This window comes from Streptopelia decaocto (genome assembly GCF_964273445.1).
Source record: "Streptopelia decaocto genome assembly, chromosome: 17".
In the NCBI taxonomy this organism is placed as follows: Eukaryota; Metazoa; Chordata; class Aves; order Columbiformes; family Columbidae; genus Streptopelia; species Streptopelia decaocto.
Window position 1 is genome coordinate 9,690,992 of NC_138672.1, and position 20,439 is coordinate 9,711,430.

A 20,439-nucleotide genomic window follows, 5' to 3' on the forward strand; every position below is an offset into this window, starting at 1 on the left:
TAATCTTGTTTAAGGAAGGAGAGCAGGGACCCTTCTGTGCTGTGCTTTAGTGTCTTTGTTGCAGTGTTTGAAATTGAAGCTGTAGACTTAATATTTTAATTGTTGGGAAGTGTAAAATGCCTCGCTTTGAACTGTCGCCTTAATCTGGTAACTCTTCTGAGCGAAGGGATCGTGACTCGCAGCTTTACCCGATTGATTGATTGACTGATTGATCGATTGATTGCTCCCCCTGGCGGCGGTTCGGTCCTCCGGCCGCCAGGGGGCGCGGGCGCTGTCCGCGGGGCGGGCCCAGCGGCGCCGCCGTTGCCACGGCCGGACCGAGGCCGCACAGCGGGGCCGGGGCGGCCGCCGCCGGCTCCAGCCCTGCCGGCTCCAGCCCTGCCTCTGCGAGGCCCCGTGGGGAAGGAGCCGCGTCCCAGCCCGCAGCAGCGGGTGAAAAGCCGCCGAGGCCAAGCGCAGCGGAGCCTCCGCCGCGGCGGCAGCGGGACCCGCGGGCCCGGAGGTCGGTGGTCGCTCAGCGAGGGGGCGGCCTGGCCTGTGGGGAGTCTGGTCCGTTGTCTGCTCGGGGTCGGGGGAGGGCGGGTGTGAGGGGCGGCAGGGCCGTCCCTCAGGTACAGAAATGGCTATGGCACGATTTGTGCTCCCAGTACAGAGCTGCGGAGAGTGGCACTGCAGGGGAAGTTTGGGCTGTGGTAACTGCAGAGTAACAAGGTGCTTCCCCCGTGGGTAGGAGTTTGCCTTGAACCCCAATCCCGCATCCCTAAAACTGCGCCTGGGATATTTTCTCGGTTTCAGCGGCGGTGGCTGGAGGTTGGAGCACGACAAGAGAAGGTGGCGGCGATTTCCCCGCTGTGAGATGCCGGTAGAGGCTGAGATCACTGGAAATTTCCTGGCCTGAGATCACTGGAGGTTTCCTGGCCTCTGGCACCAGCCTGGGGGGGGCCGGTTGTGCTGGTGACTCGCTGCACAGCAAGCAGAACAAACCACGATTTATGTGCAATTTTGATTTCCTTTCATGCTAACAGTACACGTAAGCTTTTCTTAAAGAAGTCAGCACGCAGCCATGATGCCTGCAGCAGTTAGGAAGTCAGTTCGCTGCTCTGGTCTTGATTAAAAAAGAAAATAACATTGGTATTCTAACAGGGTCATGTTAAGGTTTGAATTGTTCTAGAGGCAGGTCCTGTGAGGAGCTTGATTTCTGATTAATGGGCAGATTTTGCAGCTTAACATTTATTTTTTTCCACATTTCCCTTGGGAAAATCCAGGTATCCCACCTCTTGGAATTATTGCAGACAATGCATCTCCCTACACATACACCTGCCCTTCGCTCTCAGCTACAGACTGAGTTATCTTCAGTTTCCATACCTTTCTGCCTTGGCTGAGGCTCTGTGACTCTATGGAGTAAGTAAGGGAAGGAATCGATGCTGCGAGGAACTCGTCCTGTGGAGCTGTGTCCATAGCTGGGTACGGGGGAGAATGAGCACTCCAAACGGATTTCCTCAGCACTCCGGGGCGTGTGCTACCCCGAGCACGGAGGGTGGAGCGGTACAAGACCTGCACGCTAAAAAAGCTGGCAAAGCGGCCAAGAAGGAGGCCGGTGACAATGGGCTGCTTACCTTTGAAGATCCTCCAACTGTAGGGACCTCTTTAAATGAAACCTTAAAGCTTCTTCCGGCTGAGCTCAAAGCTAATATGAAAATTAAATCATTCACTCCAAGGCCTCCTCGGAAACCCCGTCTGGAACGCGCCGCGTCTCTGGATGAGAAAAGCTGGAGGAGGTGGAGGCGGTTTAGAACGAGTCAGGAAAGTCTGACTGATCCCAACGAGACAAGTTCCTCCAATGGTTCTCTGCAGGAAGCGTCCCTCAGCCCTCCGGTCAGGGGCAGGGCGAGCCCCTGCTGCCCGCAGAACTCCTTGCACAGCTCACAGGATGCCTTGGAAGCCAGTCCTGTGGGGAAGAGCAGAGGAGGCACCTCCGACCTGGGCAAACGAGCCTCCGAGATCTCCAGTGCCTTTGGGGGGCTTCTGCGGGGGAAAGCGTTTGCCAGCGGCAAACCCCGGTTGTCCCAAATAACACCGGTTCGACCTCTGCCACCCCTGGAGCTGAATGTGGCCTCTCACACCCTGAGGACAGCTAATAGGATTGACTCAGATTGCATGGATTACCGATATTATTCTCAGCACAAGTTTGGGAGGGTGAGCAGCAGCTTGAGCGACACCAGGCTACACGGCAATGGGATGGTCTATGATAATTGCTCCACAGACTCCATGAAATCCACGTTCAGTCTGCTCACTCCCATTCGCTCCAAGGATGTTCGAAGCAGGTACGTCCCCCGGTTTTTTGTGGCAAAGTTTGGGGTGTATTAGAAGGGAGACAGCTGCCCTGGGAACTTCCAGCCCATCGGTAAAGCACAACGGTGGTTTTGTGTTGTTTAAGCTGCTGTGGAGGCTGGGAACAGTTTGAAGAGGAGAGATTAATACAGATGTTCTATATTCGCTCCTTTCAGCTGGGTATTGTTTTTCATAAATACAAATTTGATTTGCTGTCAGCTTGCTTGTGATATTTAAGTAACCTTTTTTTTAATTAAGAAACAGTAGCTGTGCCTACTAATAGTTGGGAAAAACTGTTAAAGCTTTACTAACTGGTGTAAATGCCCCAAAATAGGTTGTTACTTGTTTGTCATGAGGGGTTTTCTTTCAGTTCCCTCTGCAAAGCCGCTGGAGTCAGGTGAGCAGCTGGGTGGAGCGCCGGGTTGTGCAGCGTTCCCGGGCATCATGCTCTCATCATTATTTGTAGGGCTTAAGCAAGATTAAAAATGCTTATTCAACTTGCAGTCCTTTGCCAATACCCCTTGCTTTTGGAAGCAGTGTGTTCTTTGGAGGAGCAGATCTGTCCTTTTTAAATGTGATATTGTTTTAGACCTCAGACTCAATAAATCATTTAGTTGAAAGCTAATTTGATGAGCTGAATTGAAGGAAGAATGTGGTTTGAATCATTGATTAGGAGCCACTTGGTGCCAGAATGCTGGGAATACTGGATCTGTTTTCATGTTTTAATTCAACTGAGCTTCCTCAAGATACTCAAATATCAAACCAGTCTCTTCATTTTGTGCCTGTGGTAAGTACCAGGAGACTGAAGATTTTTGATGGTTTCAGTCTTCTCATCGCAGAACCTGTGTGGCATTGGTCTTGCCATCACACTCATGTCCTGGTTTTGAAAAGTCTGGCTTATGACAATAGTTTTGTTTTCCTGCATATGATCCATAAGCTTTCTATAAGGGCTGGAACTTCATATGGAACTTTAGACAAGCAGAACAATATTTAAAGACTAAATGCTATTTTCTTGAGCTAAAGGTATATCTTGGATTAACTCAAGGTGCAAGTGTTACAAATGATAATTGCAGCTGTCATGCTGATTCCTTAGCTGCTCTTTTATGGGTCTTGTGTTCGCAGGAGCTATTTGGAAGGCAGCCTTCTGGCAAGCGGTGCCTTACTGGGAGCAGAAGAACTCAGCAGATATTTCCCTGATCGGAATATTGGTATTTTTGTGGCCACCTGGAACATGCAGGGTCAGAAGGTATGTGCACAAAGTCTCCACAAGCCTTTTGGCAGTTACCCCATCTTTACTGCAAGGCTGGTGTGATGGTTTTGTTCTGTTCATACTATGGTCCTTGTCAACCTGAGCTCATTGTTTTTATCAAATTACAAGGCTCTGAGAATTCAAGCCTGATTGTACTGGGTGACTGAGAAGCTACGCTTGGACACAAGCAACCCCTGGGGTGTTCCATACATAGCCCGTGAGCTTGGTAAAAAGTGAGGAAGTTAGAATCATCACGTTACTGGCCCACACGGCTGAGCTGTGGAATCTTGGTTACGGAGCGGCAGCAGTTGAAATCTGCCCTTGGGAAGGAGAATTTTCACTGTTATCACTTAACGTATTTTTCGGAGCCTGAATTGTTTGCATATGCTGTGGAATTTGTAGGTTAGCCTGAAGTTTTCTAATACTTTTCTAGGAAACCTTTGCATAGCTAATACTGCTATTTTATCTTTTTTCTTTTTAATTTTTTTTTTACTAATAGGAACTTCCAGTGAATCTGGACGATTTCTTATTACCCACAGAAGCTGACTATGCCCAGGACATGTATGTCATTGGGGTTCAAGAAGGCTGTCCAGACAGGTAGCAAAAACAATGTAAAGAACCATCATATTTTATTGTTAACTAATTACTTTGTTTTTAATTAGTCTGGAAATAGTCTCCATTGTATTCTTAATATTTTCAATAAACAACCCATTCAGTAAGACTCTGAAATCTATTGTGTGAGCACCAGGGGAAATAGGTTTTAGAGGAAAATGTCATAAAAATCTGTAAATACAGAGCTTGGTCGTGTTGTTAGGAGAGCAAATAGCAAAACTCCGGGCTGATTTCTGTGGGCATCTTACCGTAGATCTGGGAGGCTGCGAGCTCCCTCAGGGGCTGGTTGTGAGCGTGAGCAGCAATGTGCTCATTACAGGACATTGCTGCAAATTTCTAGTCTGTCTGAGACTGAGTGGCCCTGGAAGAGCAGGTTGAAGCCTCATGTCAGACTCTGCTTCTTTAGGGAGTCTCCCAGTGGGATTCTCTTTTCCTCAGATTTGTGAGCTACTTGGTGCTGTAATTCTCTCACCACCATGTGGAACCCGCTGCATGATATGTGTGGAGTTCCACACCAGACTGCCGAGGCAGCGGAGGTTTCGCTTATGCTTGTTTGCTGTTCTTTATCAGAGGGATTGCTCTGTTCTCACGACGCTGATTTCCTCTCCTGGTTATTGTCTCTCGTGCTGTCCTTGTGATCCAGCTGTTGTTCTCTCCTGCAGAAGAGAGTGGGAGATCCGCCTGCAAGAGACGCTGGGTCCCCACTACGTCATGCTCTACTCCGCTGCTCACGGGGTGCTGTACATGTCGGTTTTCATCCGGAGGGACCTCATCTGGTTCTGCTCAGGTGAGTGGTCCAGAAGGAGCTGAAGAGTGGGGAGGTGACAGGGCCGCTGCCATGGGGCATCTTGTCCTTCTCTCCTGATTTTCCTGCTCATCGTCTCTAGAGGCTCTTCAGTAAAAGCAGGTTCTTTTTCTCCTTCCAGAAGTGGAGTATGCCACGGTGACAACTCGAATCGTATCTCAGATCAAAACCAAGGGAGCGCTGGGAATCTCCTTCACGTTTTTTGGGACCTCCTTTCTCTTCATCACCTCCCACTTTACATGTGAGACTTTCACAATCTCGTTAGAAGTGTCTTCATTGAGGGAGGAGGGAAAAATACTGAAGGGGAATAGAGGAGCAGGACAGACTGAAGTCAAAGCGCGGGGTTGCTGAGCTAAGGACAATAAGGGAGGAGAACTTTCCCTTACAAAAGAATGGGGTTTAGAAAAGCAGAAATGAACTCTGCACAATTGTATCTCTTTTTCCACACTTTCTGTCATTATTTTTCAGTCTGTGTGCTCCCTGGGTCAGAGTGTTACAGTTTACATGTGGGATGTGTCTGATGTCATTTGGAAGCTCCTGTTTTAACCAAAAATGGTAATTGAATGGCAGTGATGCATTGTTGGCAGTAACGGGATTTCTGTCTTTCAGCTGGGGACAGTAAGGTGAATGAGAGGAAACTGGACTACAATAAAACCATTCAAGCCCTTACACTTCCCAAGAATGTTCCAGACACAAACCCGTATCGATCCAGTTCTAGTAAGAAATAACTTTATTTCAAAACATAAGAGAAAGAATATTATTTCAGTTTTCATGTCCACAGGTCAGTGTGTTGTTTGCCAAATTTTGTCATTGTTTCTTATTACCACACTTTTTGATGGTCACAGGCAGACAACATGTTTAAGTACTATATCTCCTGGTAGTAAAAAGAAATAGTTTATGCCTGTTCCTTGAACAAATCTAGCAGCACTCTCAGTAAGCCATGCATCATGCAGCTCTCACTTCAAAAGAATTGAGTTTCATTTTAATGAGCCTTTAGCTACATCATATCCTTTAATTTTCCTCAAAAGTCAAAAGGAGATTCAGGGAAGAAAAGGTTGGAATTTGGTTTTTTTCCTTCAGAAGTTTTCAGGACGTTTCCCTTTATACTGACACTTCTGGCTTGAATTTGCAGGTGATGTCACAACTCGGTTTGATGAGGTGTTCTGGTTTGGGGACTTCAACTTCCGGCTAAATAAGGATCGCGAGACTGTGGATTCCATCTTGAACCAGAACCCAGAAACAGACGTGTCCAAGCTGCTGGCGTACGACCAGCTCATCAGTGAAATGAGCAGGGGTGAGCAACAGCTGCTTTTCTCCCAGGCTGCCAGGAGCAGAGATATCTATGCATAGAAATAATTACAGCCAGACCCCTGTTTCCTAGAGATCATCACTGCTTTCTGCTGTTAAGTTCCCTAAAAATCGAAGTCGGCAGTTGTCCGATACAGTGGCAGTCTGCACAAGGGACATTTTGCTGTAGCATTTTGCTATATATAGTGTAATCTCTTACTGCTCTGTTTCATCCAGTTCCTCTGAAAACTGGACATCAGGGTCTGGGGCATTTAGATGTGAATAACCTGCATTTGTAAAGCGTCGTGAGCTTCGATGGAACGGGAGGTGCATCCAACAAATGTTTTTTGTTTAAATAGCCACTAATTAAATAGCCACAGGCTGTTTTTTATTCTCGGTATGTAAGAACTTGAGCTTGCTCCTTTTCCAGAGCCCAAGCCCAGGTTTTTATAGTCACGTATGTACGTGGCTGCAGTTCCAAGCCAGCATTAGTTAGGCGGTGTTGAATAATGGCAGAAAGTGTGCCACGTTCTTGTGAAGGAGGAATTTGTTGTTCATGCTGTTCTCCCCTTCCAGGGTCTATTTTTAAAGGATTCCAGGAGGCTGACATTCATTTCCGTCCTTCTTACAAGTTTGACATAGGAAAGGACAGCTATGACACCACTTCCAAGCAGAGGACTCCATCCTACACGGTAAGGGACGGTTTTGAGGCAGCACGCTCAGCCTCTTACCCGCCTCCAACAGGGCTTCTCACCTACGTGACAAAGCTCCCTTGCCACAGCTGGTCTGCGGGAGATACAGTCGTGCTGAGATCTGTTGCATAAGGGCAGCAGGACGTGTAGAACTGGTTTGGAAGAAAGGATTGTTGAAGCTGTGAGCACACGGAGAGTTCGGTACAGGCTGCTAGTTCTTCATGAACAGGACACTTAATTTCACTCAGTGGAGTGCGGTAAATGAATGGATTTGTCTGTTGTGAACTGGTGCTTCTTTCCAGGGTGGACGTGCAAAGGAGTTAACGCTCAGTGTCCCCTCTCTCTGCCTCCCAGGACCGAGTTGTGTACCGCAGTCGGTACAAAGATGACATCCACGCTGTCAAGTACTCGTCTTGTCCTGTGATCAGAACGTCAGACCATCGGCCTGTGTTTGCCTTGTTTCGTGTCAAAGTGAGGCCTGGCAGAGACAAGTTAGTACCTCGTTACGCCGCTCTGTATGATTGCACGTGGCTCCAGTGGCTCCTGCTGGGGGGTTTGTCCTCCCAGGAGAGTCCCTGACACACAGTTAATCCCATGTAGATCCCTGCAGCCTGTTTGGTTTTTACCCAATATGTGCTCCCAGTGCTCAGGGCAGTAAGAGCGCTTAAACCTTGCGCTGACATCTGAAATCCCTGCTGCTGGGTCCCTTAATCCTCCTGAGGGAGATAAACGGAGTCCACTGCAGTGGACTGTAAATCTGTGTTTTATCTGAGATACAGCCCTCAGTTTTTCCTATCAGTGCAGGTTTTCCTTCTTCTGTTCCTCTTTCCCTTTTGGGATCATTGCTGGTTTTCCTCCCCAGTGGTAGCTGCATTTCAACATCGCTGTACGTCTGTGGAGTATTTTGAGATCCTCCATGTTTTTCATGTCCCATTGTGGGCTGTCGTGCCAGTAGAACTCCTTAGAAAATTTGGTTAAGTCACTGAAATGTAGTTAAGTCTCTTTTCTGTGAGTAGCAGTGTCAGGGATTTCAAGACCCAAGTATTTAGAAAACAGTGATTTCTCCAAGCACTTGATCAGCAGTGCAATTAGAATTGTATTTTGTTTGTTTGTTTATGGGTATTAAATAGAAGTATTGCAGAGTCTGTGAGGCTGAGCTGCTAGAGTTTCCTTCTGGCCTCTAGAACAGACCACAATAAGAGCTGTTGTGCATGAACCCTACTAGAAACTACTCCAAGTGAACAGTATGCTACTTTAGCTTTACAATTTTTATATTTTTTTTTAGTTTAGGGTCATAGAGAATGTCCTCCATGTATGTCCCTTACAAGTGCAGACATGATTGTGCTTAAATTGAAAGTACATTTGCCTTTTACAACCATTTTCTTCATTTAAAGGTATTGTGAAAACCCTTAGTTTGTTGCTGTGGAAGGACTTTGTTTAATCTGTTTTCTCCCACAGCAGTAGCTGAATGCCTTAAGGAAGTAAAAATCAGGTTTCTGGCCTTTGTTGTATGAACTAGTTGGGAAATGTTGCGCAAACAAGAAGGGTGTTGTGCTCTGATCTAACTGCTTGTGTTTGTGTTGTAGCATTCCACTTGCTGCGGGGCAGTTTGACAGAGATCTCTATTTAATCGGAATAAAGAGGCGGATTACAAGGGAACTTCAGAAACGGCAAGAGCAAAAGGACCAAAGATCCAGCAGCATATGTAGCATTTCCTGAGCTGAGAACTCTGCAGTGCTTGTGTTAGAGGTGCCCAGAAAGAGGATTTCAGGCTCGACAAACTCTGCAGGGAATTGTGTGCTTAAGCACCTCTGGCAGTTGCTGTGGCTTGTGAAGAATGTCTTAAACCTCATCCTGGATTCATTTGCATGAGGTAATCCATGTAGCTCAAGTACTTTTGCTGGAGAAAATGGAGTCAGTTATTTAGGACATCCATCCCAACAGATGTGACCCATTTATTTTTAACCATACTGTCTTTGGAAGCGACCAGATGCAGTCTCTTGGTTCTAAGATGACTCCACACAGAGGGCACAGCTTCTGGAACTGGCATGACTGGGCCAGGGGACCTAAGAAAAGCCTGCAGAAAGGTGCAAACACTCATTTGTCTGTTCGGGTTGACTGCTTAGCTTACATACATTGTGAGGTTGGATTTTTTTCTCCTTATCTGTAGTTAAGTGTACAGTTATTCTGTAAAATGCATAACAGGGACCAGTTAGGGGACTTGGGCAGTTTTGTGTAAGGATGGTGCTCCTGTGTTGGGCTTTTTTGGTCCTCAACAGCAGGACCTGTATGAATGTACTACTAATGTACTACGGTACATTTGATGTGTAGAAACATTGCCTTTCAATAATTATTCTATAGGCCTTCTGTTACTGAGGGGGTAAATCTCAGTCGCTCGCACCATGTATATGGCTGTTGAGACTGCTTGAAACAATCCCTTCCTTGACTCGCTTGCCCTCCCCGGGGGGAAAAAACACTTGCTGTCCTTGAGGACACTCAAGGTGAAAATAATGGTCTGAGTACAGCTACTGTGTGATGCTTCAGCAAAGTGACGGAGAGGTCAAGTGAGTAAACGAGGGCAGCGTGCAGAGAAGCTGCACAAGTCAGATCAGCGCAGTTCCATTATCTCTGATGACAGTTAATTCCTTTTGTTTTTTTATGTTTCCAATTCAGTGAACTGTGAATAAGTTGCTATTTTTGAAGTAGTGTTGTCTTAAGGCTAAATGTGCTACATGGGCCAGTGTGGCACTGGTGAAGTGCAAGTCCAGCTAATACTTCATGGGCACAGATCAGGTGGATCATTAATCACCTCAGTACATAAAACACCATGCAGATTTGGAGGAAGCGCTGCTAACTATGCAACCTGTCTGAGACAGAGCTTCTGTTCTGCGGTACGAACATTTAAGGCACTGACCTGTCTGTAGCCATCAGGTATTTCCTTTCTTTTTAAAGGAATAAAAACATATTAATGCAATACCTTAAATGAGAACGAGCTCTTGTTGCAGGGTTGTCAGAACTGGAGTTCTTTGACTGTGTGACGCTTGCTAACGGTTTGGGGGACCTGAGCTGTTTGTCTTCAGCTGGCAAAGCAGGACAGATTCCTTTGGGATCATTTGCATTGAACAAACTCAGCACGTTTCACCTGCCAATTCAAGACACCCAGCCCCTAGCTGCTGAATTTCAGAACTCTTACTACTTGTTCCAGTCACTTAGAGGTCTCGTTTATTTTCTTACAAACATACACAACTGGATAGGAGATCCATACCGTGGGTTCCAGAAGAAGCAATGCAACAGGTTGACTTCCAGTTGCATGAGGGAAGGTTTGGGGGTAAAGCCGGTAACAGCTGCCTCACAGCGTTCTGCTCCCAGTCTGATCACTCCGTACAATACACATCTAGCCAGTGAGGTGCTGCAATGCAACTGTCTACATTTGTAAGCCTGTATGTTAGGGGATTATAGAAATCAAATGTTTTATTCCTCTCTTTTGGGTCTCCATTTCTTCAGCATGTCAGACGCGTGGTACTTAGTTTGATGTCTCTTTGTGTAATGCAGGGTCAGTCACTTTCAAGATCACGAGCTTTCTAAATGTTGTAGTTTTGTTGATCGCGACAACTTGGAGAAAGCAGGTACAAGTTCAAGGTGCGGCAGCAGCAACTCCTTTAATAATTTTCCATTTGTGTACCAACTCTGGAGTGAAAGAGCTTTTATTCTTTAGCATAGTTTACTTGCAAGTGAAAAACCTGAAGAACAGGATCGCGTTCATTCTAGAGGCAGTGTCCGTGGAGCATTATGCGTAGTATCTCTGTAGATGAGCTCCCCAGAAACTTAAGTTACACCACAGGTCTACTTTCCTTAAAAAAGAAACAAGTCTTTATCGGAAGAGCCGGTACTTCCGAGGGAGCCGCCCGTCCTTACTGGAAAGTGCCGCCTGGATGTGTTCGTAAGTGGGCAAATCCGTCAAGTCACCCAGTGCAGCCACAGCTGGTTTCTTATGAAGCATCTTCGTGACCACTCTCTTGATATCAGCAGATTTCACCTGACCTGCGGGAAAAAAAATAAGCCAGAGTTGAGACAACTACATTCTAAATAGTGCAAAGTATCTGAGTCAGACCCCGTGCTCAGAAAACCAAACTCTAGACCTTCTCCACCATGCTAGTTTATTCCTTCCTTCTGACAAAAATAAGCTTTGTGCTAGCTTGCAAGCAATTGAGATGAGTTTGGAGTGTTCTAAGCTGCTCCCCCTACCGCGATTGTACCTACGGTTCAGTCAAGGCCAGGAAAAGCATCGTCTACTCACTGATGAGGGCACAGAGCTCGTGAGGCAGCTTCCTTGTGTTTGTTGCCAACACTTGCCTTCCCACATCTTCAAAGATAACTGGCCGAGACTCAAGGTTCATCATGAGCATGGACTTCAGCTGCGTCTTCGCTCGCTCAAGCTCGACCTGTAAATGAGCAGTAAATACAAAGAGATGTTCAAAAAGAGCCTGGCTGCTGCTCTCTAATACAAGAGACCACAAGAGTTCTGGAAGCACCTTCCTCTTTGTGAATGTGCAGCTAAAATTACTATATTCTTTTACAGAAATACTTCACATACTTATCTACAAAGTTTCATTCTAGCCAGGCCAGTGCAATGCGATATTTCAGCTCAAAGACCAAAGTTAAGCTGCTCACCTCCCCTACGGCTCCTGCCATTAGAATGAATTCTCTTGTGATGATTTCCACCATCTCTCGAACCTAGGAAAAACAGATGATTGGAAGGAGATCAGAGCAGTGCTTATTCCGTCTGGTAAGAAGTGATGTGATTACTTTCGAAGGACACCTGTCTTTGAATACAGGACTATTTACCTGTTTGGGGTCTGCACTGGCGTGTATACACAGAAGACCTGTATCCTCGTAACTGTGGTGGTAAGAGGTCGCGTTATACATCCAGTGGTGCCTGCGAGTATACAAACAGTATTTAAAAATTTCAAAAACATAATTTAAATGTAAAAATTTAACAAGCACGGACCATGAGTCCCCTCCTAGTGCATTTTCAGGATTCTCAGCGTTACCAATGAGAATCGTTAATCCTTTGCCTCTGACAATTTCTGCATGTGCCATCTACTCCCTTCCCTTCGCTTGCATCCTCGAGACCAACCCCAGAGCAAGGCAGAGCAGAGTTACTGGTACCTAGAGCCAATTAATTAATATTGTTAATATCCCCTGATTAAAGGATGGATTGGTCTAGTAGAGGAAGACGGGATTCCTGGTCGCTTCTGCCCTTCACTTTCACCCTCTCAAAAAATAAACCAGTCCCACAGGTTTCAAGCAGAACAGGCAGATGTGAAACCTGGGGGTGCTGACTTTCAGAAGATGAAGCCTTCCACCCGAACCTGCTAACAACTGTTTCTGCTGTCCCTTAAACAGAAAGGCAAACAAACCTGTTGAGCACATTGAGATACAGCCGGGTGAACATGCCCTTGCCAGGCCCTCCAGCTGAAAAAGAGCCACCGCCTCCCATCATCATGTTCAGGACGGCAAAAGGAATGAAATCTTCCTCCTGAATCACAACAAGAAATTCAGCCAGCTAACAGAAGAGCTTTTGAGGGGCTGGGATGAGTAAAGAGGGAGAAAATGAGTCGGGAAGAAACAAGGCATGAGAAGAGCAGAAAGTTCAGTGCCTTCACCAAACAGTGAAAAAGCTGCTTGGCTGTATGTTCAGCATCAGCAGCAGAAGTGCCGACATTTACAGCGTGAGACGGTATTCTGGGATTCTTCGAGTACAGGGCACTCAAACCAAAGGATTTTAGGTTAATACTTACTAAAAATGAGCAGCTTTCTAAGCCAATCATGATGTGGGTGAGCTCTGGGATGGGAGTAGGGCCCAGACTCACATCTGACATATCTTTTTCAACCTGTGGGAAGGGCGGACAAATTATTAGGACTGATTTTTACCTCTGTTGTATCCAGCCTGATATATTCCCAACAGAAGTAACGGCTGTCATGGCCAGTTTTGGCTCATACTCAAGAACAGCGTGTGATTTTAGAAGAACAAAGCCTACGGAGAAATCAGTTCAAGTCCAACTCTGCCACCTCCACCTCCCTTTTACCTTGATGATGCCTCCCGTGTACTGAGCCACCGATCTGTCCACGTCCTTGCCCTGCCCGCTGCCCCACACGGGCTCCACGCCCAGCAGGTGTTTCCTTGCACACTCCACCAGCTGCTCGTGCTCGATCCCCACCCCGGCGAGCACCATCCTGTCCGGCGTGTAGTAGTTGCGCAGGTATGAGTGCAGGACTTCCCGATCGATTTTGTCTGTATTTTCCACTGGGCAGAACCTGTTCAGTCCAACTGTGTTGTCTCTGTAGGCTGCCTAAAAGGAAACAGATGCATTAAAGTAACAAATATTACATCACCCCCCCCATCTAAACCTTTTCTTTCTGTTCTAGAATTATGCCTCTCTGTTTGAGACACGTAAGCGAGGAAAGGCCAAGTGTTATTTCACTAACGTCAGCATAACTCAACAACATGTTGTCACCCATGTCAACAAAGAGAAGTTATAGATAGTTTTAGTTTAGGTTAAAATCTTGTGTAGGATTTTTGAAGTGGAGTGACAGCAAAATTCTCCCTCTCACCACTGAAATTTAATTGAATAACAGGAAAATTGGTTTTCAGAATAGTCTAAAATAAACCCTGAAGTTCAGGAAAAACCAAGGAAGAGAATGCAGCGCGTCTCGTGCAGGGGACTGCACACAACGCAGACTGCTCAGTGTTTTACCGCGTGGATCATCTCCGTGAGGAGCGGCTCGGGATCAGGTCTCATATTCAAGTCTTCAAGCTCAAATCGTATCGCCATTCGCGTCATCTCAATCTCCTCATCTAGAATAAGAGACAAAGCCAGAGGTGACCACCACCACGCAAAATACCCGATTGCTGCAAAATAACTTCTTGATGAGCACGACCTAATGAAGAATTCTGAAATCTAGCAGGCCATGCGTGGGGAGGCTTTTTTTGGGACAGAGACTTGTGTTCCCAGACCTGAGAACCTGGGCTGCAGCGCAACATCAGCCAGCAAGTTGACCACTGTGTCCAGGCCTTTGGCGTCAGCAGAAACCGCGTACATGATGGTGTCCCTGCAACACAGACAGAAATCACGTCTATGAGCGTTCAATGAACGTGCATCACGGATTCACAGGTAAAGCTGCTTGACCGCAATCACTAAATACTTTCAAAAGGAAACAGAAGTTTTATAACCCTTTCAGTTCATTTCTGTAGCTTCTCAGCAGTCGCCACAAATGGGTTTCTGCTGGTTAGAAGGAAAAAGTGGCTTTGACTGTCACACACCTCAAAAAACAGCTCAAATCCTGTCAGTGTTAGAAGCGCTCAGATACCAGAGCACAGAGGGCGTCCTACCTCGATGCCTGGCAGTCACAAATGCCCCCGTGCTTCTCTAACGTGAGGAGAATCTCGTCTTTGCTGCCAAACTGAGCTGTGGACTGAGAAGGAAAATACCAGTGTTAGTAATCAATAAAACCACAACTGTTTATAACCCTTCAGCGTAGCCCAGAACAAGGATCTTCTACAATCTTTAAGCCAAATGGTTTGCTAAATACTCCTTAACGCTGCAGGTGAAAGCAGCGCTTTCAAAATACAATTATGATCGCAATAATTAATCGGGGATGCCATCAGTTCTGGGCCCCTCAGTTCAAGAAGGACAGGGAACTGCTGGAGAGGGTCCAGCATAGGGCAACAAAGATGATTAAGGGAGTGGAGCATCTCCCTTATGAAGAAAGGCTGAGGGAGCTGGGGCTCTTTAGTTTGGAGAAGAGGAGACTGAGGGGTGACCTTATTAATGTTTATAAATATATAAAGGGTGAGTGCCACGAGGATGGAGCCAGGCTCTTCTGGGTGGCAAACAATGATAGGACAAGGGGTAATGGGATCAAGCTGGAACACAAGAGGTTCCACTTAAATTTGAGAAAAAACTTCTTCTCAGTGAGGGTGGCAGAGCCTGGCCCAGGCTGCCCAGGGGGGTTGTGGAGTCTCCTTCTGTGCAGACATTCCAACCCGCCTGGACATCTTCCTGTGTAACCTCAGCTGGGTGTTCCTGCTCCATGGGGGATTGCACTGGATGAGCTTTGGAGGTCCCTTCCAATCCCAAACATCCTGTGATTCTGTGATCAGCGTCTATTGCAGCAGCTCAGACCCGGTGAGGAGCAGCCCCGGCCGCTCGCTGCTGCGCAGACTGACGCTGTCACAGCGTGCACCGGTACTCACGGAGAACGCCAGCTTCTCCAAGAAGTGCGAGATGCCGCTCAGGTATTTCGCTTCGTGTCTTGATCCCGAATTTATAAGAACTGAAAAGGAGAAGAGCTCAGTGTGAGTCCCACCCCCCGGTGTCACCGCCGCGTCCCCAGCTCTGGAGCCCCCGGCCCTCCCCGGTACTCACGGCCCACGGTGCAGAACTGCCCGAATTTCTTCTGCGAGGCGACGCGCAGCCCGTTCTCCAGCACCGTCACCCGCGTCTCGAACTGCTCCCGGCCCTCGGCCGCCGCGAACACCGCCTTGGGCACGCCGGGCAGCGGGCAGCTCAGCGACACGCTGGGGTAGGCGCCGCCGCCGCTGTAGCTCCGACCGGCCGCCAGCCCGCACCTACGGGAGCCGCCGTCAGCACGTCCCCCGCGGCCGGGCCCGGAGCCGCGTCCCTCCCCGTGTCCCCCGTTCCCCGCTCACCGCCGGGCCGGGCCCCAGGCGCCGCGCCGCAGCCACGCCATGGCGGCCGCCATCTTGCCGTCACCGGGAGCGTCGGCGCGGGGTCACGCGTGGGCGGGGCGGGCGGCACTGCGCAGCGGCGGGGACCCGGGATTGGTGGGCGGGGAAAGGGGCGGGACTCAGAGAAGGACGTGATTGGGTGAGGGTGTGGCGGTCGCTCGCTAATTGGTCCGTTCTGAGGGAAGGCGGAGCCCACTGAGGTCCCCGCCCGGTTCGCGGAGGAGCGGGGCTGCCATGGCGGCGGGCGGGCTGCCGGTGCCGGGCCCGGCCGAGCCGAACCCCTTCTCCTTCCGCGAGTTCGTCCGCAGCAAGGCCCGCGGCGGCGAGGAGCCGGGCGGCACCTGCCAGGTAGGGCCCGGGCGGTGGCGCGGCTGGACCCCCCTGCGGCGCCCGCCCGCGCCCCTCAGCTCTGCTCTCCCCTCGCAGGCGGCGCTGCCCGGCCCGGCCCCCGGCCCCCTCTCGTTCCCGGAGCCGCCCGGAGAGGACGAGGATGATGAGGAGGAGTGGAGCGGGAGCTACCGGCCCTCGGCCGTGGAGCGGGCCCACGCGTGCCCCGCCGGCTCCTTCCCCTGCGAGGGCCCGGGCGCGGCCTCTCCCCGCGGCGCCGCCCCGGGGCCGGGCGGTCCGTCCCCGTTCCAGCCCAGCTACGAGCAGGTGAGAACCTCGGCCGGGCTCCCGCCGCCCTCGGGGGGGACAGAACCGGGCTCCGGGCTCTGCCGGGTCAGCTCTGAGCATCAGGTTGTAGACAACGAGCGTCTTGCCAATAGAACAGGCCCAGGCAGGATCTCTCAGCAAAGCATATTTTAATAACGGTTTTGCAAGACCGGGTGTTCTACCGAAAGGCAGGCACACGGAACAGGGCAAAAAGCCCCCGCTTATATCCCCCCCAAATCCCGGCTGCAAATTCCCTGCCCTGTGCCCCTGGGTTGGTGCTTCAGGGTTTACAGATCACCCGACCCTGCCTCAGTTTATCTGTCTCATTCATCTAATTCTAACAGCCCCCTTCCCTTATCGATTTATTTAAAATATGCATTCCTGGCTTTTCAGTTACCCTTTCCCCAGCTTAACTTTTTAAATACAGTAATCAGTTTGCATTCCTGGATTAGTTTGTTAAGGATTCATGGTCTGATGTCTCTCAGCCCTTTCCCCCTGCCGGGGTCAGGTGCCAGGTCCCCAGTTTTGTAAAAACAACATTTCTTTGTTAAATGTTCCTTACAAGGTTGTTACAGAAACTCTGTGTTAATAAATCGTACTGTCAGCATGGGCTGTGCGGTACCCGGCAGCTTGTTAGAGCAGCTTGAAGAGGAGAAATAGACCTGAAAAACTGCTCCACAGCGTGAGTCAGATCCAGTCCCTTGTCCTGCCGCTTTGGGCGTGACCTGGGTGACTTCCTCATGCTTTTCGCCCTGAGGTTGTGTTAATTTAGAAATAACAGCATCTGGCTAGTCACATCTGCACTGGTTGATTGGTGACACATTTCTGCGCCCCACAGGGTTAGTGATGTTAAATGGTTTTGAGATGGGAAAACTAGGTGTGAAAGTAACCTTGAATGTAGTAGAAAGTGCAAGATTTTCCATTCCAGCACTACAGTTAAAGCTGAATATTTCTTGTTGGTATTGGTCTTCGACTGTTAGTAGTGGTGTGAAACTACGCCCTCATTTCTAATGGGAGATTTTATTTTTTTAGCTAAAAGAAGAGAATGCCAGTCTGAGAAGCAAGATCAATAAGCTTCAGATTTTCTCTGAAACTCAAGCTGACAAGTGCGTAAGCCACAGTATGGGGGAAAATAACCACATAAGCAAGGAGTTGTCTTAGAAGAGGTGCTCACTGGAAACAGTCAACATCTTTAAAGAAGAAAAATGTAGTTGAAATCTATGCTATTTATTAAAAAGCTTTAACAAACCTGGTTTGCTTGTTGAAAAAGGCTTGGAAAGTAAGTAGCAAGCTGACATCTGATAAGTGTGTTTGTGTGGCTTATGCTTTGCGCAGCTTAGGTGGTTAGCGAAAATGAGGGTATGGCCTGACAGGGTGCATTTCATAAAGCTTCAGGTTAACAAAATACTGAGTCTTAATCTCTCTCCTTGGAAGTAGGAAAAGCACTTTTGTTTTTGCTGGTGAGCAACTTGATATTGAGACACTTGAATTTCCTGAGGTTGAACAACCCAGTGACTGATCTAGGGTGGCTGAATCCCCTGTGGGGGCTGCTCCTCTGGTGAGGCAGCCGGTACTTCATGGTGATGGGGTAACATTTGTTTCAGAATTACCGTGTTGTGAACACCTCTGTTTTCTGTATGGCCTTTCTGCATTCAGCTGTATAGTTCCCTTTAAAGCTAATGGGTGTTGAACAAAGAAATCCTCAGAGCCACAGCATAGTTCTGTGGGAAGACTTATTTTTCTTATAACATCAAAGAACAAACTTCTTGATCCTTCCCTAGAATTTTCTTCCTAAAGTATTCAATATTACAAGTGCTCACTGTACATTGTCTCTTTTTTGAAGGATGAGGAAGCTTGAAAAAAAACTGGAGGAAAACAAAATTAAAGAAGAAAAAGAAGCACGGGATTTAGAAGCAATGGTGCAGCATGTGGAGCAAAATCTCCAGCTGATGACTGTAAGTGTTGGTGTTTGCCACAGGGGCAGAAGTTTGTTCATGGTTGGAACTGTGGGGTTCTCTTCCTTCCTCCCCCAGGAGAGTGGGCGAAGCTGAGGCAATTGCTTCACCTTAGTGAGCACTAAACAGCTCTGAATTGGTCTGGAATCTTCCCTTATAACAAGACTGCATCCCAGTCTAGAGCTCCTTTCATCACCTGCAATAAGGGAGGTCTGTGCAGAAATACCATTTTCAGATTCATCAAGACCTTCAACTGCTTTTTTGCAGCCTTCTGAAAACACCTCTTACATGACCTAAGAGCTGTTTTTCCTGCTTCCTTATTTATGTTGAGTACCTTTTCCTCTTGTCCACAAAAGAAGAGAAGTAATAGCTGGAGGTGGTGAGCTGAAAGGAAAAACGGGGAGGAAACAGCTCATCAGATGTGACTGGGTGCACTGTGCCCATCTTGTAAAGCATTTGGAGCAAGACGTGGTGTAACACAAACCACATCGCTTCAGGTTACCTGCTGGGATCGTAGCTCAAACTGCCTGCTGTGTCTTAAGCACTGACACGGTGTAAATAATCTTTATTCTGTTTCAGAAACGGGCCGTTAAAGCAGAAAACAACGCTACAAAACTGAAACAGGAAAATGCGCTACTTCAGGTAGGAAGCAGGATTCTTGAGGCCTTGCTTGAATGTACCAAGGCTGAAAACATTTTGAAATTGAGCCTGTGAAAAGGATATTGAACATTATGCCTCGCTTCTCCTAGCAAATGCTGCAGAAAGTGTTCTAGACCAGCCCATTTCAGCTCTACACAGGCTGTTAACCTCTCCTCTGGGATGTGTGGTACTTCACTTACCATTTGGGTGAAGTTTCATTCTCTCTAGGCAGCCTGGTTATGGGACGTCTTTGTTTTTTGCTCCACCTAATAAGCTGCTGTACAAGTGCGTTCATTAGTTGCTTTAGTTGTAAAGGACCCACCGGAGTTTTGGGCTTATTTTTACGTGATTTTTTTGTCTGTGTCGTCCGCAGGTTCAGCTGAAGAATTACAAGACGGAGAACGAAGCGTTGCGGTCGGGCCAGTCGGCGAGCCTGGCCGTGGTGAAGCAGAACGCAGAGCTCGCCCTCCAGAACCTGCTCACGGTCATCACCAGCTCCCGCTCCTCCATCAGGTGGGTGGCTTTAACCTCGCCTAACGCTGGCCCAGATCCTCGTCTAGTGAGACCGCAACTAAATGTCCCTAGGTTTTCTTTTTTTAGGATTGAAACTCAGGCTTTTGTGTTCCGTGCGCCAGATCAGCTAGTCCGTGTTCTTACTTATCTGGCGTGTATTTTCCTCCAAGTTTATGTAATAAAAATAACTGGAACGTGTAAGTCTTATTTCCTTATACTTCTAAGAAGTGAAGTCTTCAGATAAACTGCTTCTGAAAAAATCCCCTTGTGTGGGTGAACAGCCCCAAAACGCTGCCCGGCCGCTCCATCCCCGCCCCGGTCTGACGCTGCGTCTCTCCCCGTTACAGGCAGCTGGTCTCCGGAGCAGAATCGCTGCAGCTTGTTGCCGATCTCCTTAAATCAATAGACAGAATTTCTGAAGTGTCGGAACACGGACAGTGACTCAAACGCAATGGACTCAAATGGAGAACTTGGCTTTCATGCAGAAATCGTGTTAAAATTAAGTTAATTTCTGACATTCCACCTCGTGACAAGGTGCGAAGCTGTTGGCGCTGCTGCAGAAATGGCTGTTCTGGATCGTGAGAACCGAATGGACCAGAATATGGCCTTGTCCTGCCAGGCTGGGACCGCGGCCGCCCCCTCACCCCACATTCCCGCGGGCACCCCGGATTTTGGCTGAGACCCCCCAAGTGCCCCAGGTTTTGGCTGCGATGCCCCTTTGCCTTTCCGTCCCCATTATTCGCCTGCCACGGAGGGAAGAGGGCTTGTGGGGGTTCGCGCAAGGCGGCGAGGCCCCGGGCGCTGTGTAACGGGATTGGTGCCGCTATTAAAGGCCGCGGAGGCGGCGGCGGAGCCGGTTGTGCGATCGCTGCGGGGACGCGGGGCGGGAGGACCCGGGAGCGCCGTCACACCGCGCACGTGCGCCAGCCCCACCCGCGGCACTGTCGGCG

The 20,439-nt window shown here is 48.5% G+C and overlaps 3 protein-coding genes across 3 annotated transcripts; 2 read left to right on the forward strand and 1 right to left on the reverse strand.

The window, feature by feature from the left end:
- Positions 1 to 296: 296 nt before the first annotated feature.
- On the forward strand, positions 297 to 9,952 carry INPP5E (inositol polyphosphate-5-phosphatase E). The gene is made up of 11 exons (XM_082067811.1): positions 297 to 502; positions 1,266 to 2,324; positions 3,454 to 3,577; positions 4,080 to 4,177; positions 4,855 to 4,979; positions 5,119 to 5,238; positions 5,607 to 5,714; positions 6,130 to 6,291; positions 6,861 to 6,976; positions 7,331 to 7,467; positions 8,563 to 9,952. Exons 2-11 carry the CDS (start codon positions 1,477 to 1,479, stop codon positions 8,693 to 8,695), a joined length of 1,971 nt encoding a protein of 656 aa, XP_081923937.1. The 5' UTR covers positions 297 to 502; positions 1,266 to 1,476; the 3' UTR covers positions 8,696 to 9,952.
- A 220-nt stretch (positions 9,953 to 10,172) lies between these two features.
- Positions 10,173 to 15,810, reverse strand: PMPCA (peptidase, mitochondrial processing subunit alpha). Its single transcript, XM_082067812.1, has 13 exons — positions 15,690 to 15,810; positions 15,406 to 15,608; positions 15,234 to 15,313; positions 14,370 to 14,452; positions 13,995 to 14,089; positions 13,735 to 13,835; positions 13,066 to 13,329; positions 12,778 to 12,870; positions 12,397 to 12,515; positions 11,822 to 11,912; positions 11,648 to 11,710; positions 11,274 to 11,418; positions 10,173 to 11,017 (listed from the first exon to the last, which is right to left on the reverse strand). The coding sequence occupies exons 1-13, from the start codon at positions 15,740 to 15,742 to the stop codon at positions 10,848 to 10,850; spliced, it is 1,560 nt and encodes a 519-aa protein (XP_081923938.1). The 5' UTR covers positions 15,743 to 15,810; the 3' UTR covers positions 10,173 to 10,847.
- Positions 15,811 to 15,937: 127 nt separating this feature from the next.
- Positions 15,938 to 20,316, forward strand: ENTR1 (endosome associated trafficking regulator 1). Its single transcript, XM_082068131.1, has 7 exons — positions 15,938 to 16,076; positions 16,155 to 16,382; positions 17,415 to 17,488; positions 18,226 to 18,337; positions 18,917 to 18,979; positions 19,350 to 19,489; positions 19,837 to 20,316. The coding sequence occupies exons 1-7, from the start codon at positions 15,963 to 15,965 to the stop codon at positions 19,928 to 19,930; spliced, it is 825 nt and encodes a 274-aa protein (XP_081924257.1). The 5' UTR covers positions 15,938 to 15,962; the 3' UTR covers positions 19,931 to 20,316.
- Positions 20,317 to 20,439: the final 123 nt, after the last annotated feature.

Excerpts from the sequence above, each read along its gene's own strand:
- INPP5E (XM_082067811.1), top strand. The coding sequence starts at position 1,477 with ATGAGCACTCCAAACGGATTTCCTCAGCACTCCGGGGCGTGTGCTACC. Across the intron at positions 5,715-6,129 it reads CCCGTATCGATCCAGTTCTA|GTGATGTCACAACTCGGTTT; the intron begins GTAAGAAATAAC and ends TTGAATTTGCAG. Across the intron at positions 6,292-6,860 it reads CATCAGTGAAATGAGCAGGG|GGTCTATTTTTAAAGGATTC; the intron begins GTGAGCAACAGC and ends CTCCCCTTCCAG.
- PMPCA (XM_082067812.1), bottom strand. The coding sequence starts at position 15,742 with ATGGCGGCCGCCATGGCGTGGCTGCGGCGCGGCGCCTGGGGCCCGGCC. Across the intron at positions 15,609-15,689 it reads GCCTGGGGCCCGGCCCGGCG|GTGCGGGCTGGCGGCCGGTC; the intron begins GTGAGCGGGGAA and ends CGGCTCCCGTAG. Across the intron at positions 11,913-12,396 it reads TATCTCAATGTGCTCAACAG|GCACCACTGGATGTATAACG; the intron begins GTTTGTTTGCCT and ends GTATACTCGCAG.
- ENTR1 (XM_082068131.1), top strand. The coding sequence starts at position 15,963 with ATGGCGGCGGGCGGGCTGCCGGTGCCGGGCCCGGCCGAGCCGAACCCC. Across the intron at positions 16,383-17,414 it reads TCCAGCCCAGCTACGAGCAG|CTAAAAGAAGAGAATGCCAG; the intron begins GTGAGAACCTCG and ends TTATTTTTTTAG. Across the intron at positions 19,490-19,836 it reads AGCTCCCGCTCCTCCATCAG|GCAGCTGGTCTCCGGAGCAG; the intron begins GTGGGTGGCTTT and ends TCCCCGTTACAG.